Source organism: Puma concolor, chromosome D3 (genome assembly GCF_028749965.1).
Source record: "Puma concolor isolate L17-30 chromosome D3, mPumCon1.1.hap2, whole genome shotgun sequence".
NCBI lineage: Eukaryota > Metazoa > Chordata > Mammalia > Carnivora > Felidae > Puma > Puma concolor.
This window is the reverse complement of record NC_141678.1, coordinates 19,077,268-19,098,672: the sequence shown is the minus strand read 5'-3', so window position 1 is coordinate 19,098,672 and position 21,405 is coordinate 19,077,268. Positions and strand designations below refer to the sequence as shown.

Genomic DNA, 21,405 nt, shown 5'->3' with positions numbered 1-21,405 from the left:
GGCGGGGACACCCTCACCTGCTGGGCTGAGTGCTCCTCCAGGTACCTGGCCTTGCTCTTCTTGCTAGGGAAGCTGTACAGGCAGTAGAAGCACTGTTCCAAGGCGGTCTCCAACTCCTCCTTGTAGGGGTGCGTGTCTTCAGAGGTGGATGCAGCAAGTTCCTTCTGGAGAACGCGTACCTGTGGTAGGCAGGAAGAGACGCCTGAGGAGAAGGCGCCAGTTCTCCAGCTTCCCTGGCACAGTGCCAGCTTCCCTGGCACAGTGGGACCCCAGGGAGACCACCACGCTATCAAGTCTGTTAACCTGAGGAGGCCGTGTCTCTTGGGCCTGTTTCCTAAAAAGGCCTGTTACCCCCACAGGAGCCATTCTAGGCCCAGATCTGACAAGTGACCAGAAGGGCGTGCTTGCCAAACTGCCTTCCTTCTAGCGCATCCAGTCAGTATCTACCAGCTGCTAGGAGATATTATATGCCCTCCGGTAAGTTCTCTACCCACTTATTTGGCCATTCATTTGCTCCCCGAATATTTACCAAGCACCTCGTTATGTTAGGCACAATGTGACACAGTCTCTGCTTTTAAGAAGCTCAGATGGAGGGGCAGTAAATTAAACAGGTGGTTATAATGCAAATGGTAAATCCCATTAGGACTGAGGGAGTCTCTCTCAGACAAAACATCAATAAGGATTCCAGAGGATGTAAACAACACAGTCAATAAGTGATGCATCTATGAAGATTAGATTCAATGGCTATTGTTATGCCCAACTGTTACCAGATACACATTCTTTTCAAGCATCCATGAGCTTTTTTCCAAAACTAGACAAAAAGCACATCTCAACAAATACTAAAGACAAAATATAATACACACCACATCCTCAGAACATAAGTCAGTAAAATGAGAAATCAGTACGTAAAGGTAGCAAATACCACAGGTCAAAACATGGCATGCAGCTAAAAATGTACTTGGGGAAAACTTATAACCTTCAGCACTTGTACAAAAAAGAGTGAACACTGCCACTGAGTGGCCATCTAAACACAGTGTAGTTTCAGGTTGATAAGCACATGGCTTTTCCCATAGGCTTCACACATAAACTTATATCTTATATCTTATATCTTATATAAAAGGAAGAAGTTACTTGAAGGGCACTTTATACACCGGGTCATTCAAACAATTCACCAAATGTCTTTTCACATAAGCTTTTATATGTAAGTTTGTAAACACATCTTAATGCTAGGAAGATGTCACTGAATGACCTTAAACCTGATGTTAACCCCATGGCTTTTCCCAATGCTTCTGCACTTAATTTAGAAACATTAATACCTTAATGATAGCAAGATGTGAAAAAAAAAAAAGAGTGAACACTGAAATAAGCTTTCACCGCAATAAGTTAGAAAAAGCACAAAGTAAATCCAAAGAAATGATACAGATGTGTGTATGTTTATTTCTGTATTTTTATATTGCGCTACACACTATATAGTTGCATGGGTTTTTAAACTTTACATATAAAATATCATGTAATACATAACCCTTAGCACGTTGCTCTTATTCATTTCACTGAGCTATATTCACATTGATACAAATAAATCTGGTTCATTCATTTGCACTGCTCTAAGCAGTTAAACTAATTAAAATGAATGAATGGACCAGACTTATTTGTATCAATGTGAATATAGCTCAGTGAACTGAAATGAATCTTATTGTACGGGGATATCAAAATTTCAAACTTTTTAGTATGGAAAATTCCAAACATATATTAAACTAGAAATGATAGTATAGTGAGCCCACATATGGAGCACTGATTAATAAGTCTGATTACTAAGCACTGATTACTAATAAGCACTGATTACTAAGTCTGTGCATAGCCAGTCCCTCACCCAACTGTCCCCAATCCACCCCACATCATTTGGAAACAAATCTTAGACATTACATCACTTTGTCTGTAAATATTTGTTACCATATTTTTTTTTTTTTTTTACCTTTTCTAATGATAGCATTAAGGGTGTTTATCCTTTTTTGTATATGTGTTATAAACAGAATTATGGTTAACATCCACCAACATGCTATTCTTTATATGCATGTGAAAGTTTCTTTTTCTTTAGTGTGGATTCCTATAAAAGGAATTACCAGGTCACAGTGTTTGCACATTTGCAACTTTCAAAACTGTATTTTCAAACTGTTTGCCAAAACAGTTGAACTAATTAATTGTATACTTAAAAAAAATTTTTTTTAATGTTTATTTTTTTGACAGAGACAAAGCATGAGCAGGGGAGGGGCAGAGAGAGAGGGAGACACACCATCTGAAGAAGGCTCCAGGCTCTGAGACGTCAGCACAGAGCCTGATGTGGGGCCCGAACTCATGAACTGCAAGACCATGACCTGAGCCGAAGTCTGACACTGAACCAACTGAAACACCCAAGCGCCCCACTAATTTTATACTTCTGATGGCAGGATGGAAATTCCTACACAGCCCCATCAGCCCTAGGTACCACAGACAAATGCTGATGCCTGTCTGAAAGGACAAAATGGTATTCCATTGCTTTTAATTCCTTTTTAATAAAGAATTTATGGTTGTTAGTGAGGTTGAGTGTCTTTTCATGTTTATTGGCCTTTAAGGTTTCCTCTCTAGTGATCTGTTCATATAATTTCCTCATTTTTCTCTTGGACGTTTTTCTTTTTCTATGGATTTGTGGAGTTTTTTAAATACCCTGAATTGCAGTCTTTTGTCTGATATGTATGTTTCACCAGTTTCACACACACGTGTGTCTGTGTGTGTGTGTGTAGTTCTATCACTATGCTATTTTATGTGGAACTTTGTGTATAGTGTTTGTTTTACAGAATTTTAAAATTTTAATGTCAGATTTATTAGTCCTTTCCTTTATGGTTTATGGGGGTGAGGGAAGGACGGTGAGGAAGAGTATACTATCCTTCCTGTAACTTTTTATTTCTATTAGAAGACAGGATTGAAGCAAATACAGCAGATAGTTAATGTGTACACAATCTGGGTGGTAGTACCAGGACATAGTGTAACAGGGACAGTCTGGAAGTTAGTAAAGGCTCTATAGAAAAGGGGCCATTTGAGTTGAGTGTGAATGAATGGATAAGAATTCAGCAACCTGAATATAACATATGAAAAGAAATACTAACTCAAGAAAAGATGAGATCCAAGAGGATTTCTCCCTCAGAGAATACTTCCACTCCATCCAAGAAAAAAAAATCCACACAAAAGATCTCCCCATGTCAGTCACAAAGCACTCCCAAGACACAATCCTTTATCTGAAGACCACTAACCTGGGGCAATGAGAAGAGCCAGCAATAAAGTATTCACCTTTGTAACGCCCACAGCACCCAGAATGGTGAATGCTCAGCAACAATTTGTAGATCAATGAATGAATAAGTTTATGTTTGTTCATTTATTTATTCAAGAAACATCAACTGGACAGTAATCTATGTCAGCCACTGCTCAGGGCCCTAGAGATGCTTCAGGCAGCAAGACTAAAAAGGTCTCTGATCTCAGGAACACACCAGCTAGCAGAGAGGCACGTGACACAGAAACAAATAGCAGGGCTGCTCAGCAGTCATGAGGACAGAGTGGCAGGACCAGGGAAGACCTCTTTTAGAAGGTGTCCTCTGAGCTGAGACCAACATGGCAGGAAGGAAAGGGCAAGCCAGACATGTAGACCCCGGGACAGAGTATGACAAACAGAGGGCATGAGGTGGTCAGGACCTGAGCAGAGAGAGAGAGCACTCAATAAGCAGAGGCCGAGTCCACAAAAGTGAAGTTGCTGCAGGAGCTGGAAGAAAGTAAAGGCTAGGCCTCAGGTAGGAAAACCAGGAGCTATGAAATGAAACATGGCGGTACTCCTATCACGTCCACTCCCTCAGATTCACTTAGCAGATCCTGGCAGCTAGAATTCATACTCTGCCAAAAAAGATGTAGACTAAGGAAAATCCAGAGTATGGTCATCCCATCATCGCCCCTGCTGCCTACCCAGAAGGCACCTCAGCACCACTTCTGTCGGGTACCAGCTTGCAAAGGGGCTGACTCATTCTTGACTCTCCCCCAAGCAGCGTAAGGGAAACTGCTTTGTAGAGGTGACCCTGTGGAAGTAGAACAGTGACCCCACACTCTCTCATTGGGAGAGGGAGGGCAGAAAAAGGAAGTTGCCAATTCCTGAGCAGCAATACAGTCTAAGCTTGGCACAATTCTTCCAAAAATGGTCCTGAAGTGTGGCGCTGACCCAGGGTGAGCACCCGGGAGGCCCTCAGAACTCACAGGGTAGAGCAGACACTCAGGCATCTACAGCTGGGGCTTCTGCCAAGTCTCCACCTCCTCAGCACAAGTGCTCTGCAAACTGTCAAGCCCTACACACACATGAGCTCTATACGTATTCTCAGTCTCGTTCATTCATTCAATCCATTACTTATTAAACACCTACTATGAGCTAGATATGCTGTGCTAAGGTACTGGGATCCAGCAGTGAACAAAAGTAACAAAAATCCCTACCTTCAGGGAAGTTACATTTTAATGGAGAAGAGAAGCACAATAAACATAACAGATAAATAAATTATATGGCATGCTAGAAGATGGTATGAGCCATGGGGAAAGCACAGGACAGAGGAGGAAGACAAGGACTGGGGAGGCAGGAGCTGCACTTGTAGAGAGGATATGCTCACTGAAAAGGTATACGGCAGAGGTCAGCAAACCTTCTCCTGAAGGGCTATGTAGTAAATATTTTAGGTTTCACATACCACACGGACTCTATCAGAGCTCCTCATCCCTGCCCCTGTATTGCCAAAGCAGCCATAGTTAACATGTAAATGAATGGTTGTGGCTATGTCCCACTAAAACATTTATTAATAGACACTGCTGGGAGCCTGGCTGACTCAGTTGGTTAAGCGTCTGACTTCGGCTCAGGTCATGATTTCGCGGTTCGTGAGTTAGAGCCTCGTGTCGGACTCTGCACTGACAGCTCAGAGCCTGGAGCCTGCTTCAGATTCCGTGCCTCACTCTCTCTCTCTCTGCCCCTCCCCAGCTTGTGCTCTCTCTCTCTCAAAAATAAAGACATTCAAGAAAAAAAATTTTTTTAAACAGACACTGCAGGCTGGGTTAGGTGCCCCTCTCATGCTCTGTAACCTGTCTGCACCACTTCGCCTCACACTCAGCAGTGAGGTTTGGGGACAGGAATCATGCTGCTTATCCCCAGTAAGCCCAGTCAATCACAGCTGCTAGTAAGAGACAGCTATCTGCAGTCACTAAATACTTATTTACTAAATAGCTATTGATTCAGCAACTACTACATTTCATGAGTGGTGCTGGGCAAACAGGATTCATTGGAAGGTGGTGGTGAATGCAGTTATTGCCTCTAAATTACTATGAAGGGCCTGGCCCTATGCCTGACACACACAAAACAGATGCAGTCACGATTAGTGGTTCTAAATCCACTTGTAGGTCAAGGCCAGGTCCAGAAGCCGTGAACCTCAGGTGCATAAGGGAACCAAGTTCAGACTTTCTGGCAACTCTGAGTAGTCACATATGAATCAAAGAAGAGCAGTGGGCCCCAGTACAGGGGGAGGCCAAGCAAGCCTCAGGACGCCAAACCATCCCTCCCGCCCCACCAGCCCTGGCCAAGAGGGCAACGCTTACATAGAATCGCAGTAGAGCCCCATCGGAATTGCAGCACCAGGACCTTCTCCCCAAATACTCGTGGGCAGTGTTGAGCAGCATGAGGGAGGATGGGAGCATGGGCGTCTCAGCCATCACTAGGGAAAGACCAGACCGACAGAATTAGCGTGGGGACACTTGTGGGACTTGCAAAGCTCAGTCTCTCCTTTGTGGGCTTTTCTGTCTTTACCAAAGTGGCCACAGATTTTTCTTTCTTTCATTTTTTATCTTTTTGTCTTCTTAAGTAAGTTAATGACTTGATTGGCTTTACAAAAGCAATACATACTTTTCAACGTTTATTTATTTTGGGGACAGAGAGAGACAGAGCATGAACGGGGGAGGGGCAGAGAGAGAGGGAGACACAAAATCGGAAACAGGCTCCAGGCTCCGAGCCATCAGCCCAGAGCCCAATGCGGGGCTCGAACTCCCGGACCGCGAGATCGTGACCTGGCTGAAGTCGGACGCTTAACCAACTGCGCCACCCATTCAGGAGCACCTGAGTGGCTCAGTCAGTCAAGCATCCGACTCTTGACTTCAGCTGAGATCATGATCTCGGTTCGTGAGATAGAGCCTCGTGTGGGGTTCCACCTTGGGATTCTCTATCTCCCTCTCTCTCTCTGCCCCTGACCTGCTCACATACTCTCTCTCTCAGAATAAATAAATACACTTAAAAAGAAATCCAAATCATACAAGAAGACATAAGGAATGCCTTATCCACCTCCAAGTAAACACGCTGATGTTCAGTGAACATCCCTGGAAGCAGCGTTCTGGGCATATAGGAAACATTTTGAAAGAGAGAAATAACTTTTAATAATGAAACCCGGGGCGCCTGGGTGGCTCAGTCAGTTAAGCGTCCAACTTCGGCTCAGGTCATGATCTCACAGTTCGTGGGTTTGTGCCTCACATCGGGCTCTGTTCTGACAGCTCAGAGCCTGGAGCCCGTTTCAGATTCTGTGTCTCCTCTCTCTCTCTGCCCCTCCCTGTTCATGTTCTGTCTCTGTCTCAAAAATAAAAAGTAAACAGTAAAAAAAATTTAAAAAAATAAAAATAATGAAACCCATACTATATATACCATTTCTTAACTTCAAGATTCTTATTCTAAGGTCTTTTGGAATATTACAGATGAAAAAAAAGAATGACTACCTTTCAGTTAAGTGTAGGTTCACCACTAGAATGATTACTAGCTCCTTAAAGATCCTTCAGTGCTTCTGCAACTCTGGACTATAACCCACTAGTGGGCTTGTAACTAGCATTTTTATTTTATTTTTTTTTTTTTTAAATTTTTTTTTTTCAAAGTTTATTTATTTTTGGGACAGAGAGAGACAGAGCATGAACGGGCGAGGGGCAGAGAGAGAGGGAGACACAGAATCGGAAACAGGCTCCAGGCTCTGAGCCATCAGCCCAGAGCCCGACGCGGGGCTCGAACTCACGGACCGTGAGATCGTGACCTGGTTGAAGTCGGACGCTTAACCGACTGCGCCACCCAGGCGCCCCTGTAACTAGCATTTTTAAAGAGGATTAAGGATAGAACACAAAACAGAAAATACCAGTGCATCTCACACCCAGTAGAATAAGAATTCTTTCATGAAATGTATGTCATACTTTTTACTATTGGCCAGTCCCTGTCAAAAAGGTATGAAAGGCATGGATTTAAAAATAAAAAGGGGCACCTGAGTGGCTCAGTCAGTTGAGTGTCCAACTCTTGATTTCAGCTGGGGTCATGATCCCATGGTCATGAGATGGAGCCCTGTGTCAGGCTCAGCGTGGAGCCTGCTTAAGATATTCTCTCCCACCCAGCCCCACCCTGCTCTCCGCACCACCCCTTTGCCCCCTGCTCCTCTCCCCAGCTTGTGTGCTCTCTAAAATAAATATATAAATAAATAATTTTTTTTCTTTTTAAAATTTTTTTTTTCAACGTTTTTTATTTATTTTTGGGACAGAGAGAGACAGAGCATGAACGGGGGAGGGGCAGAGAGAGAGGGAGACACAGAATCTGAAACAGGCTCCAGGCTCCGAGCCATCAGCCCAGAGCCTGACGCGGGGCTCGAACTCACGGACCGCGAGATCGTGACCTGGCTGAAGTCGGACGCTTAACCGACTGCGCCACCCAGGCGCCCCAATAATTTTTAAAAATAGAGGCGCCTGGGTGGCTCAGTCAGTTAAACATTCAACTCTTGGTTTCTGCTCAAGTCATGATCTCATGCTGGTTGGTGAGTTCAAGTCCCATATCAGGCTCCATGCGGAGGCTGCTTGGGATTCTATCTCCCAGTCTCTGCCCCTCCCCCACTTTCTCTTTCTCTCTCAAAATAAATAAATAGACTTAAAAAAATTTTTTAATAAAAAACATAACTCAGAAAATCATGAGGAAACTATGCTAATTTTTTATGGATCTTTTAGTTTCCATTTTCAACAGCATCAAGTGATTCTATTATACAAGATGGGAGATAGCCTTGTAACACTTCCTCCTTTCTCCTCATCTCCCAATTTTGTTGTGCATATTATTTGTAGCGCTTCAGGTTTGCAACATTGACACTCTGTTCTGCAACCATAATTAGCATAACTGCTTTCTCCCAATTCCAAGTTTAAATGGATTTGGTGCTCATCTCAAATCCTTGCCTGTGGCTTTTCCACTCCTGACGAATTTCATTCTGACTCATGTTGGTTTACTGACTTCATCCTCCAGTGACATCTTTAAAAGCACCCACAGGAGCTGGAATCCTGATTTATAAATGTCTGTTCCCACTATTAATTACAAACAACTTGGCTAGATGTCCTAGATCGTACCATCGTTCCTTGAGAACCATGTAGACTTTTAGACATCACCTCAACTGCTCTGAATGCAGCTAGGGAGAAATCTGAAATGAGTCTCATGTTTTACCTGTGAAGATAAATCATTTTTTCAATTTAGAAATCTAAAAAATACTTATTTATTTATTTATTTATTTATTTATTTATTTATTTATTTATTTATTTTTGAGAGAAAGAGCAAGTGAGCGAGCATGTGCTTGCACAGGAGCAGGGGAGGGGCAGAGGGAGAAAGAGAATGTTAAGCAGGCTCCATGCCCAGCATGGAGCCCAGTGTGGGGCTCAATCCCATGACCCTGGGATCATGACCTCAGCAGAAATCAAGAGTTGGACACTCAACCGACGGAGCCACCTAGGCACCCCTAAAAAATCTTTATTCTTCAAGTAGGATATATCTTGTGGCGTTACCAATTTTTCATGGTACATGCTGAACAATGAATCTGCAAGCTCAATTTTTTTTTTACAGAGAAATGTTCCCATATTTGACAGTGGGTTGACTGCTTATCCTATTTCACTGCTGGGGTCTTTCCTTTAGGAGCACTACCTATCCTCACACTGGACAACCTGTTTCCCATATCCATCCTCTTCTCGCTAATGCTGTTAGCTCTGACCTGCATCCATTGGTTTCAGTTCTAGCCATGCTCATTCTGCTCCTTGCTGTCTGGTTTGTTAGTTGTAACAGTGAGACTTGGTTTATAATGTTTTCCCTTAGTTTTGCAATTTTCCTTTTTGTTTCATTCTGCTTATGAGCTCAGATTTTTTAATAAATTATTTCTTGTGCAAATTGTTACAGGGTCCCTGCCTTTGTTCCTCAGTGTAAGTTTTCTTCCTGACTGAGTTCGTGTGTTTCTTTTTTTGTCCCCCACCCTGTGTGGGGGACAGGCTACGCTATGTCAGCACAGTGGCCATGTCATTTCTTTCTACCCTGCTCATAGTTAGGGCACTTCCTCCACACTACATAAGTAGCTCTAATATATCACCAATGAATTTTCTGGGGCACTCTCCCAAATATAAGCTCAATTTGCCCTTTCCTTAAAACCATAATTTTAAAGCAGGTGTTGCTCTCAATTCACTTGTCTGTAACCTATGTCTGCAGAGACAGAAGAAGGGAGATCATAGGGCTAGTGCTGCACACAATCCTTGCCAGAGAGCCTGGACTTTGTTCTCTCTCAGAGATCCCCTTTAAGGTACGCCTGGCTGCCCAGCAAGAGGAGTGCAGTCAGCAGACAACCCCCAACCACCAGTTCCTTCAGGGTCTGCTACAGCTGCAGAGATGCACCCCACCCAAGGTCACAGGCTTCCTGCAGGAGTCCATGTACAGTGATTGAGCAAAATGGGAGAACAGGGCTCCTGGGTGGCTCAGTCGGTTAAGTGTCCGTCTTCAGCTCAGGTCATGATCTCACAGTCCATGAGTTCAAGCCCCGTGTCAGGCTCTGTGCTGACAGCTCAGAACCTGGAGCCTACTTCGGATTCTGATTCTGTGTCTCCCTCTCTCTCTGCCCTGCCCCTGCTTGCACTGTCTGTCTCTCTCTCTCTCTCTCTCTCTCTCTCTCTTGCTCTCAAAAATAAATAATAAACATTAAAAAAAATTTTTTTTAAAGAATGATGGGGTATCTTTGTTTAAAAGGTCATTTAGCTGTTATGGTTATTTCTTCAATTCACCACATTTCCTACCACTGCATTGACCTGGCTCAAGTGCCATCTCCATAAAGAGTCCTGGGCTCTCTCTCCAGCTTCTCATTCACAATTACCCATTTGTCACCCTCATGTGCCAGACACTGATTTGGCAAATGATAGCTTTATTATTTCATTTTGTCCTCAGAACAACCCTCTGAGATAGGTACCATTATTCCCAGCATATACGTGGGGAATAGAGGCTGAGAGGTTGTATGACTTGACCAAGGTCACGCAGCTAAGATGTGATAGTTGGGATTTGGACCTGTGCTCACTCCATACTACCCTCCAGCTGTGCACATTGCTGCCCTGACTGGCTCACGCCAGCAGGGGCCAGGGGGCGTGGTGGTTAAGTGCGAAGGCTAGTGCATGGCTGCCCATCTCATAGGGCTATTTTGGGGATTAAAGGAGTTAGCAAGTTTGAGACTGCCTGGAGCAGTGTCCGTGCTCCTTGTAAGCACTCCCCACGCTGTCACTCTATTACCACCTGCACCAGACATGAAATACCACACACCCACTGCCTCTCGACCCCACTGTGCAATGAGCTCCCCGAAGAAGCCTCTGCTTCTGTCCAGGCCCCACACAAAATCCTACTGACTGAGCCCCGAGCCCACTCACAGCATCTGGATAGGACTGTCAGGGCCCACCTCCACCCAGAACCATTTCCTGCCACCTTCATCCGTTGGGTTCTGAAGCTGTTGCTGGTGACACAGGGAGTGGAAGGTGTCCTCTTCCTGCCAGATGATTCGATGCAGGATGATCCAGGGCAGCACTGAGGAGACATGGGGCTCCTTGGGCTCCTCTTGGACGGCCATGCTGCAGTCAATGACCTGGGAGAGGGAGAACAAGGGTGTCACAGTAGGGCCAGCTCTCCCTCCAACCCTCTGGGGTGACCCCTCAGGGCAGAGGCGGGGACATGACTAGAAAGCACTCCAGCACTCCAGTCATCAGAGTCCCAGGGTACCCAACAACAGTGGTAAGCCCAGGCATCAGAAGAGCCCGCTCCGGCAGTCCTCCCTATGCCACATGCAGTTCCTGAGGCCCTCTGCACCTATTGTGTGCCAGGACCCATGCCAGACGTGAGGGTTACAGAGGTGAGCAGGGCACGGGGGAGGTGACAGCCTGGGGGGAAGAGAACCACAGACAAGCCACTCAAGAGTTAAGAATCAGTATAGTCGCTGTAATTAAAGCAAATGAGGGCCACAGTGGGGTCGCAGAGGAAGGGTAGGGACAGACAGAGGAGAACCTTGATGTTTCCAGGTGAGTGGTTGTGGTGGAACCAATACTGAAGAGGGCAGGAACTAGGGGTACAGGACAGGCATGCAGGCAGAGGCAGACAAGGAAGTAGATGGAAGTGGATGAGTGGAGAGGAGGCCGGGCAGGTTCAGACACCTTGGGTGATGGGCAACCAGGGGGAACATGAAGGGTTGAAGGGAGGGAGGAGCACACTGGTATTTCCATGTCAGAAAGGTGCCTCTGTGGCAGGGTGGTGGCTGCACCAGGAGTGTAGAGGGGCGGGGAGCACGCTCCCATAGTTCAAGTAAGAGACTCTGCCTGGGTTAAGGCAGAGTGCTACAGATGCAGAGGAGAAACAAAGGATGCGGATGTTATGGACATGGATTTGGCAAGACCTGCGCTGATGGCCTGAAGAGCTGTTGTCCGGAAAGAGCCAAGGGTGGCTTCAGGAAAGTTTCCTGCTATGAAGCCCACCTGGACGATGCGGAGTACTGGGACCACCCCTTGGCTAGGAGAGCCAGGACAACGTGGGGTGGTGGAGAGCCCCGGCAGGGAGACAGAGGGCCTGGGTTTCAGCCCCAGCTCTACCTCCTGCTGACCACACACAGGTCAGGGCCTCCTGCTCTGAGCCCGCTTCTGTCACTCAGGGATGGGTGGTCTGGAAGAACCCTGTGATGCCAAGTGCTCAGTAAGCTGCAACCCCCAGACCCGACCAGTCCCAGGAAGGTGTGCGGCCAGTGCGCAGCCACCCACTACCTGAGGTGCCCGCTTCCTGCAGCCAGAGTAGCCAAGGCGCCCCTTTGGGGTCCCTAGCTTGCAGTGAAAGCCAGTGAGCTACGGAGGGGGAATTCCGAGAACCACACCTGCTGGTGCAGGGCAGCGCACGAAGGACTGGGAGATTACCTGGATGAGGTTGTTGGTGAGCCGGGTGAGGCCAGTGGAGGACGATGATTCCTTCAGGATGCTGCCACTGCTGTCAGCCGAGAGTGCCTGCTCGATGCCCAGCAGTAGCTGGGTCACCGTGGCCACCCACTCTTCCTTGGCTGCGGACTCACTCGCATTCACCATCTGCTGGACGGCCTCGTGCAGAGCCACATCGGAGCACTCAAAACACTGCCGGTGGTCCTTCAACCGGAGCAAGGAGTCCTGAGCACAGGGAGGGGCGAGGAGGAGGGCGTGCCGTGAGAGGACTGTGATGGCGCTCTCCACGCCTGGTCCTCAGGACTGAGGGGCAGTCCAAAAAAAGGGGAAGCGGAGGCCTTCCACGGGCCTTGAGGCATCTGTGAGGTCACGTGGCGATCTACGTGCAATCACGGCATGGCGTGTGCCAGCCAGCGGGCTTTCAGAAAGGTGCTTGACCTCTGCACCTCAGTTGCCTCATTTATGAAGCTGGGACACAGAGGCCAGAGTGGGCAAACTGCCAAGGTGAGACTGAGTGACTCCACCACCTCTGTCAGCTCTCACCCCAAGCCACTGTGCCCCAGGCCACCCAGTCATGTGCTCATCCAGTGCCACAGCGCTCAGGGGTCTCAGCAGGGGAGGGGTCTCAGCAGACTGTCGGGGAGGGACTCTCTCTGCAGAAGAGGACCTGAGCCAAGGTCACAGTAGAGGCAACTAGCCAGGCAGCACTGAGGTCATCGTTCTAAGAGTCCCCATCTCCGCCCCCCACAACAGGTACCCTCGTGGAAGAAGGTGACTGGGAGCATGAAATGAGCTGTTGTACCTAGCACACTCAGCACCGTGTCCTGGCACATGGAACTCTCAGAACACCACACTATTTTAAAATCCCCTCTTTGGGAGCCATCATCTTTTGTGAAGCTCCCTTTCCTTTTGCTCTAGAACATAACCCATTTAAGCACCTCAGTCTGAGCCGCTTTCATCATCATGCTGCTGTGTGAGGAAACTCGGTCTGGCTGTGAATTTGCAGATCTGGCAGGCGGCCTGTTAGACCAGCAGGAAGCACCTGCCAACCGGTGCCCCCTCAGGCTCTGACCTCGCTGCAGCTGAGGGCTGGCAACAGCTCCACGCGACACAGCTCTTTGAGGTAACACAGACAGGGGTGGGGCAGAAATGCCCAAAACCGCCTTTGGGATGTGCTGCAGTATCTGAACATAGATCAAAACCACCCCCAATTTAAAAGCCCTAATTGCCAGGAAAATGGGTCCTGTGTTTCTTTAGAGAAAGCCAGCACTCTTCAGCAGGAGGCCAGAGGTATGAAGGAGCCTATGGGGTGCAGACATGGAACCCAAAGGCTGACCCTTTCTGATCAAACACCAAACACGTGAGGGACAGGGGCTTATTTTGTAGCAGGATAAAGACTGTGGACCTGAAAGTGCAGCCAGCATTGCCATGAAAGTCAGGGACAAGACAAGGACCCATCAGCAATGCTCTAATGTGACATAATGCCCAGGGCTCAAACTTAGAAAGAGCTAAAGAGCACAAGAATAACTGCCAACAAGTGAGGAGACCAAATTACCGTTGACTGTGGGCAATATGATCGTCCACCCGAAAAAAACAGAAACTATCAGAAATAATGGGAATGAAGCACAGTGGCTAGATTTAAAATAAACATGCAAAAAACCAGTTGGGTTCCTATAAACCAGAAATGCACAGTTGGAAAACATAATGACCAAAAAAAGACCCTGCTCAAAATCGCAACCAAAAATATCAAGAACTTAGAATCAATTCAACCTGGAGAAACTACATGATTATAGCAAAGACCACAAAAGGCAGCTTGCCCAAATAGAGAGGGAGACCCATCATACTGCTAGAGGGGAGGATTCAGGCCCTCCCTCCCCTACATACACCGTATAAAAGCTAGATGAAGCACAATAAACATGAAACATTAACACCACTAGAAGAAAACAAAGGCAAACAGACTTTTAATCTATTTGTTGACATGCTTCTTGTCTGTCTCCCTTCTAAAATATAGGTTCTGTCAAGCGGGCCTTCTCCCCTGTCCAGTGCCAGACACGCTGTAGGAACTCAATCCATGTGTGTAGAATGAGTGGATAAATATTCTTCCAGTCTTGAAAAGGCTATCTAAGCATAATAAACAAAATCATAAATGTTTGCAAATATCAAAAGATTTGACAACACAAAATTCACAACTTTTAAAAAGGCCACAATATAAAAGCAAACTGGCATGGGGCGCCTGGGTGGCTCAGTTGGTTGAGCGTCCAACTCATAATTTCAGCTCAGGTCATGATCCCAGGGTTGTGGGATCAAGACCCGCATCGCACTCCATGCTGAGTATGGAGCCTGCTTAAGATTCTCTCCCCCGCCCACCCCCCACCCCCCCGCTCTGCCCCTCTCCCCTCTTGTGCTCACTCCCTCACTTTAAAATAAAAAAATAAATAATAAATAAATAAAAGGAGACTGGGAAAAAAATATTTCCAACATTTGATGAAAAAAAGATTAGTATCTTTAAAATATAAAAAGCACTCCAAATCAATAAGAAAACACACCCCCTCTGTAAGAAATTGAGGAAAAAACAAGAGTCACTTAATTCTCAAAAACCAGGTACATCGACAGCACTTGGCCCAGGCCTTACCACAGCCCTCTCAGTACTGCTCAGTGCCCATCCAACCCAACAATGGAGCATCCCGCCACACCCAAGAGTTCTGGACGACAGGAGCAAGCTGACATCTGAATCACTGGGGCCTTCTTATCAGGCACACCGAGGGCTAGCCTCTCCCCCCTCCTTCTCCCCACCTAATGGCCTCCCTGGTACACCCAGACATCCCTCCCACATGCGGTCATGCTGGACACTCCTCCACTCCACCCCCCAAGCCTGCCATGGTAACTGAAGTCAGACAAATCTCATTCCCTGATCTCAGCATGAACCAGCCTGAGCCTACTCTGCCAGGAGCTAGAACCTCCCTTTCCTCCCTCCCAATGTCCCTCCCTCTCCCCCTCCTCCCTCCCTTCCTTCTTTCCTTCTCAGAATCAACTGTTTCCTCTCCTTTCACCACGATGGAGATGCCTCCATTTGCTCCTATAGTCATACCTCTTAACTATTTCCCAGTTCAAGAAAGTTAGTTGAAATGTCTCAATATGAACAAAATGCCTGGGAGAAGATTGGGCTCTCTTTCCAAATTGGAGGGGAAGGACCCAATAAGATAATAAATATAACATGATTAGTGTGTGACCCATAGAAATGGGATGCCAGGCCACCCAACACCATTTAAGCACATCATGTTTATCACCTTCCAAGTTTATCATCCAACCCCATGCTTCCCAAAGATGGCAGCACTGATGACAGTCGGCACCCATACGGTGCTTGCTACATGCCAGGCATGGTGCCAACATACACTAACTTGTATAAACCCTACAGCAGGTCTCTGAGGGATGAACGATGATCATCTCCATTCTAGAGATGAAGAACCAAGGCACAGAGAGACTGAGAAACTGCCCGGTGCCCAGCAGATCCTGATGCCCAGCGAGCTCTCAGTAAGAGTTTATCTCCTAAAGAAGAAAGGCATGGAGGGAGCCGAGAGGGTGCATGGCTTCAAAACACCACTGTGGTGTTCTTTTTCCTCAAGCACATGATTGTACATGGGTATTTATTTGATCTTGATTACATCGTAGAGTTTGTCCATTTTAACAACTACTCAAAGCTCAATTTCAAAGGTAATATAGAAAGACAGGCAGATGAACAAATGGGTGAATGGATGGGTGACATCCTGACTTTTCTGCCTTCCTCCTCTGCCAGGCAGACGTTCTGATTCAAGTGTGGGCTCATTTTGAGCCACACAGAACCCTGGAACCTGCACTCCTAGGTTCCAGCTTTCTGCCAGTCTTGACCGTTATCTTCTAACTAGCATCTTCCTAGATGCCAGTTAGCAGTTTTTACTCCTACTATTTTCTTCTAGATGCGTGTTCTTGAAAGCCACCTCAAAGCCTTCAAAGAATAAACTCACAACCAAGCAAAGAAGGTATGAGGTCAGAGTGAGGGGAACTGTGGGCACACACACCTGCAGCAGCAGCAGCTGGGCTGGTCTCTCTGGAATGGAAGTCATAAACTCCAGGTGTTTGGCTCGGTCAAATCCACTGGTACACAAGGTTGGGTGGAGCAGATGCACAACGGCTTTGTAGTCACCAGCCTCGTACAGCCGCTGAATCTCCTCCAGGGACTGGCACCGCTCCAGCGACTTCAGGTTCTTATCAATCTGGAAAAGGCCCAGAATGCTGCCCGATGACAAACCTCTCACACTCTCTGAATCTGGCCAATGTCTGCATTTACCAGACCCAGATGAGGAGTACAAAAGTAGACTCCCCGTCAGTACATCAGCATTTATATAAAACAAATGCTTTACAAAAAGTACTTCTAGGGGCGCCTGGGTGGTGCAGTCGGTTAAGCGTCCGACTTCAGCCAGGTCACGATCTCGTGGTCCGTGAGTTCGAGCCCCGCGTCGGGCTCTGGGCTGATGGCTCAGAGCCTGGAGCCTGTTTCTGATTCTGTGTCTCCCTCTCTCTCTGCCCCTCCCCCGTTCATGCTCTGTCTCTCTCTGTCCCAAAAAAATAAATAAACGTTAAAAAAAAAAAAAATTAAATAAAAAAAAAATTTTAAAAAAGTACTTCTACAGGGGCGCCTGGGTGGCTCAGTCGGTTAAGTGTCCGACTTCAGCTTGGGTCATGATCTCACGGTTCGTGAGTTCAAGCCCTGCGTCACACTCTGTGCTGACAGCTTGGCCCCTAGAGCCTGCTTTGGATTCTGTGTCTCCCTCTCTCTCTGACCCTCCCCTACTCGCGCTCTGTCTCTCTGTTGCTCTCAAAAATAAACATTAAAACAAAAAAAATTTTTAAAGTACTTCTATTAAGGTCAAAGCATTCAATTCTTTAAAAAAGAAACCTAGGGGGGCGCCTGGGTGGGCTCAGTCAGTTGAGCGTCTGACTTCGGCTCAGGTCATGATCTCACAGCTTGTGAGTTCAAGCCTCGCATTGGGCTCTGTGCTGACAGCTCGGAGCCTGGAGCCTGGAGCCTGCTTTGGATTCTGTGTCTCCCTCTCTTTCTCTCTCTCTCTCTCTCTCTCTCTCTCTCTGCCCCTTCCCTGCTCACACTCTGTCTCTCTCTCTTTCTCTCTCTCTCTCTCTCTCAAAAAATAAACATTTAAAAAAATTTTTAAAGAAAAATAAATAAATAAAAAAGAAACATAGCAGAGGCTCCTGGGTGGCTCAGTTGGTTAAGCATCTGACTCTTGGTTTGGGCTCAATCAGGTCATGATTTCACAGTTCATGACTACAAGCCCCGCGTCAAGCTTTGCGCTGACAGTGTGGACCCTGCTTCAGATTCTCTCTCTCCCTCTCTCTCTGCTCCTCCCTTGCTTGCTCTCTCTCTCAAAAATAAATAAGTAAACTTAAAAAAATTGCAAAACATGGGGTGCCTGGCTGGTGCAGTCAGAGGAGCATGTGACTCTTGATCTCAGGGTCATGAGTTCAAGCCCCATGTTGGGTATAGAGATTACTTAAATAAATACACTTAAAAAAAACTCTGCAAGACTCTGAAGGCCACTTTGAGCTGATGTGGACATGTCGCAGCCATGGAACTGTGCTGAGGATTGAGGCTGCACAGTGATAACAGGATCAGAACCCAGCACAGTCTAGCATACATGGCTCTGCTGACCCAGCCCCACAGCCAGACCAGCACCAGTCTGCAGTTTCCCTCTAATTCCTCTGGGGTTGCTGCAACACACAGCCCAGGGAGCTGAGCAATGATCACTCCAGGTCTTGCCGGTGAATGCCTCCTTGCCCCCTGCCACCTGGAAAACCTTTCTCTCCCTTTCCCAGTACACTAGACTGCCTCTCCCAGGCCCCTTCACCCTCTCCTGGGAGGAAGGAGCCCTGTTCAGCACGTGGGCTGCTCTCCTGCTCCACAGGGACATGGAATAAATAAATCATTGACAAGAATAAATCTCTGGCCAAGAAAACACCATTAAACAACTCCCACTCACCTCCTCCAGGGAAACGACAGAGTCATTGTAGAGGTTGGGCAGGCGGATGACAAGGTCTCTTTGCTCAACCCCTGCCTCAGCCTGGATGGCAGTGGAGCTCTGGAGCATTTCTGTGCAGATGTCATAGTTCTCCAGGGCCTGCTCCATGTCTCCCTGGTCAAAGGAAACGCAGTCAAGGGACAGGGGCAGAAAGAGGGAAACTCACTGTGCCGTGCCAGGTACCTTACCTTCCTGATCCCACTAGACTGTAGGCACCACGAGGGCAGCTTTGTCCAATTACTGCTATACCGTCTTAAAAGGGGCCTGGCACACAGCCGGGGCTCAACAAATATTTGTTGGATGAATGAACAAATGAATGAATAATTCATACCACAATTCTAAGGAAAGGTATCATTAACTCCCATGGTGCAGATGAGAACACTGAGGACACATGAAGAAGGCTGAGTGTCTTGTTCAAGATCATGAACAGATAAATGGCAGAGCCAGGATTAGAACCTAAGTTTATCTAATTCCAGAACCAACTATGACAATCTTATTCATTCTACCACAGTGTACTGGGTACCACCAGGTATATCCTGGCCATCCAGACCAGGCTCTGAGGAGAAGCCTTCTGAGAATTCACACAAGACAGGTGGTTTCCCCTTCTAGAAAGCTCTGCATCCATTTGTGCATTCATTCAGGCTCTCTCAGGAAAACACAGGCAAAGGGTTCAAGACCGCAAGGCAATCCTGAGTGAGGGGGTTTACAGGGGGCACAGGAGATTCCTTCCAGAGCTCTGTGGTCGTGCTCATATGCTGTACAGACTGGGGGCCATGCTGGGGTATCTGCGATCTGAAAATTCCCCACGTCCCACTTCCTCACTCTGAGCCCAGTGTCAGGCAGGTGCTGCATGTGCACATACACATGAATCCTCAACACCATGTCTAGCTCTCCTCCCTCCCTGTTGGGTGCCAGGGAATGCCAACTGCAGAACCAACCTGCAATGCCAGGAACCGAGCCTTCAACCAATAAACACGGACCACAAACTCCAGCCAGCCATCCTCAAACAGGTCCCGCTGGGATGAGGCAAATGATAGCTGCAGGAGGTCACCCAGGAAGTGGGTTCCTGGGAAATCAGGCCCAAACCTGCCATTCACCACACCAGCGGGGCAGCTCCGAGGAGACACTGAAAACCATTCAGGCCGGAACAAGTCAGCTTCATGTGTACGGTCCAAACACCCTTCTCCTCCCTAGAGGTTGCCCTCAGCTCTCACCATACTTGCTTTAGTGTCTTGGAGTGCCCTGAGCCCCTTGGAGCCTTACAGCCTCTCAAGTGGCAAGGATCAGAGAAGTCAGAGAATCAGAGAGATGCAGAGACTCCAAGGGCCCTCATTTTACATATTGAACTTTGTTCACTGGGTAGTGGTTTAAAAGTCAGAATGACCCACATCATCCAGGAAAATTATTGGGACACATAAATTATCAAGTGATAACCTGATAAATCTGATCCTATTTTCTTTAATCCTGAATAGAAAAAAAGCAGGCAGGTGACTTCCTCTGGGAGCTCAGCTACTGCTAACTATTTCTTGAGTGTCCATAGGGGTTTCTCTGGGACTCTGGATTTTCCCTGGCCCAACAAGCCAACCCAGGAAATGTGCCCACTGAAAACTAAGTCTGAATTCCATGACTCAGCTTCCCCACTCCCATTACCTCCTGGTTGCTGAGGGTTCAGAAAATTACTCCTACCACAGAACACAGAATGCCTCCTACCTGCAGAGCTTCTGCCCTTGGTCAGCAGCCACTGGTCCAGCTGGAGCTCCATGCAGGACAGAGACATCAGCATCATATCCTGCAGGAGAGGTACCGGAAGGTCAGGAATGGAGTTACAGAGTTATTAAACAGTGATGGATGGGATGAAATGAAACTAAAATTTACTTTGATAAATTGATAAAGTAAACCTACTTTCCTTTTATAATCAGTGGCTACTTGCCAGGACATAAAAAGAGGCATATGGATCCTCCTTGGAAGGAGCTAGAGATCTGCCTTCAGTCCTAAGGGACTGCCCAATGGAAGAGGCATCTCTGTCACCTACCAGGCCAGATGTTGCATCCATACTACAGCACTTAAGCCTTAAAAGTGGCTGGGTCAAGGGGCACGTGGATGGCTCAGTCGGTTAAGCATCTGACTTAGGCTCAGGTCATGACCTCATGGTTCGTGGGTTTGAGCCCTACGTTGGGCTCTGTGCTGACAGCTCAGAGCCTGGAGCCTCCTTCAGATTTTGTGTCTCCCTCTCTCTCTGATCCCTCCCCTAGTCGTGCTCTCTTTCTCTCTCAAAAATAAAAAATAAATATTAAAAAAAAAAATTTTTTTAAAGTGACTGGGTCAGGCCAGAGTACATAAGGAAGCTGAGGTCCGGAGATAAGGAGGCACCTGCCAAGCAGGCACAGCAGAGAAATAATCAACCTGGTTTGTCAGGAAACCAAAGCCTCACCTCCTCCAGCCACTCCAAACTGCCCCTGGGGGAACAGACTTAATGAGCAGCAGCTGCCAGGACACAGTCCCTGAGCTGTCCCAGTACCTCCACACTGCCCTAAGGACCTGTCAACCCCGAGCTCCTCCACTTTCTGTGCCCCCAGCCAGAAAGACCACCCAGATGGGCCCTAAAGCTCCCAGTACACCCCTCCCGGCACCCAGCCTTCCTCCTATAACAGGAGAAGGGCACCAGAGCATCCAGTATTCCCTTGAGCCTCAGGAAGCACCGAGTGGAGGAGCCTGGAGTGCAGAGTGCAGTCAGCTGGTAGGCTGGGCACGGGTTAGCCCCCTACCACCAATGGCCCCCACCACTTCCCTAAGCAACCTATTTAGCCTCTGCATTTCTATTTTCTCACCTGCTAAACAAAACGCTAACAGTCCCTGGCACCTGGAACACAGCCAAACGTTCCACTTCTGCCCACTCTCTCCACTGGCTCCCCTCCATCTCCACCACTCCACCACCAGCCCTGGTACCTGAGCCAGACCTAGAAGCACCCTCTCCCTGACCATCTCATTCCCTCACCTCCACCTGCAGCTCATCCTGTCAGCTCTACCTACAGAACCCTCC

The 21,405-nt window shown here is 47.4% G+C and overlaps 1 protein-coding gene across 8 annotated transcripts in view; it reads right to left on the bottom strand.

The window, feature by feature from the left end:
* Nucleotides 1-21,405, bottom strand: part of CABIN1 (calcineurin binding protein 1) — a 155,702-nt gene that overhangs the window by 99,251 nt on the left and 35,046 nt on the right. For all 8 annotated transcript variants that reach the window (XM_086681950.1, XM_086681957.1, XM_086681956.1 and 5 more), the window contains 8 exons: nt 20,076-20,154; nt 19,304-19,491; nt 18,327-18,479; nt 16,350-16,544; nt 12,277-12,519; nt 10,811-10,967; nt 5,641-5,756; nt 18-179 (listed from right to left, as the gene is read on the bottom strand). In XM_086681950.1, the coding sequence (XP_086538076.1) occupies nt 18-179; nt 5,641-5,756; nt 10,811-10,967; nt 12,277-12,519; nt 16,350-16,544; nt 18,327-18,479; nt 19,304-19,491; nt 20,076-20,154 (1,293 nt within the window). The remainder of the gene's footprint in view (nt 1-17; nt 180-5,640; nt 5,757-10,810; nt 10,968-12,276; nt 12,520-16,349; nt 16,545-18,326; nt 18,480-19,303; nt 19,492-20,075; nt 20,155-21,405) is intronic.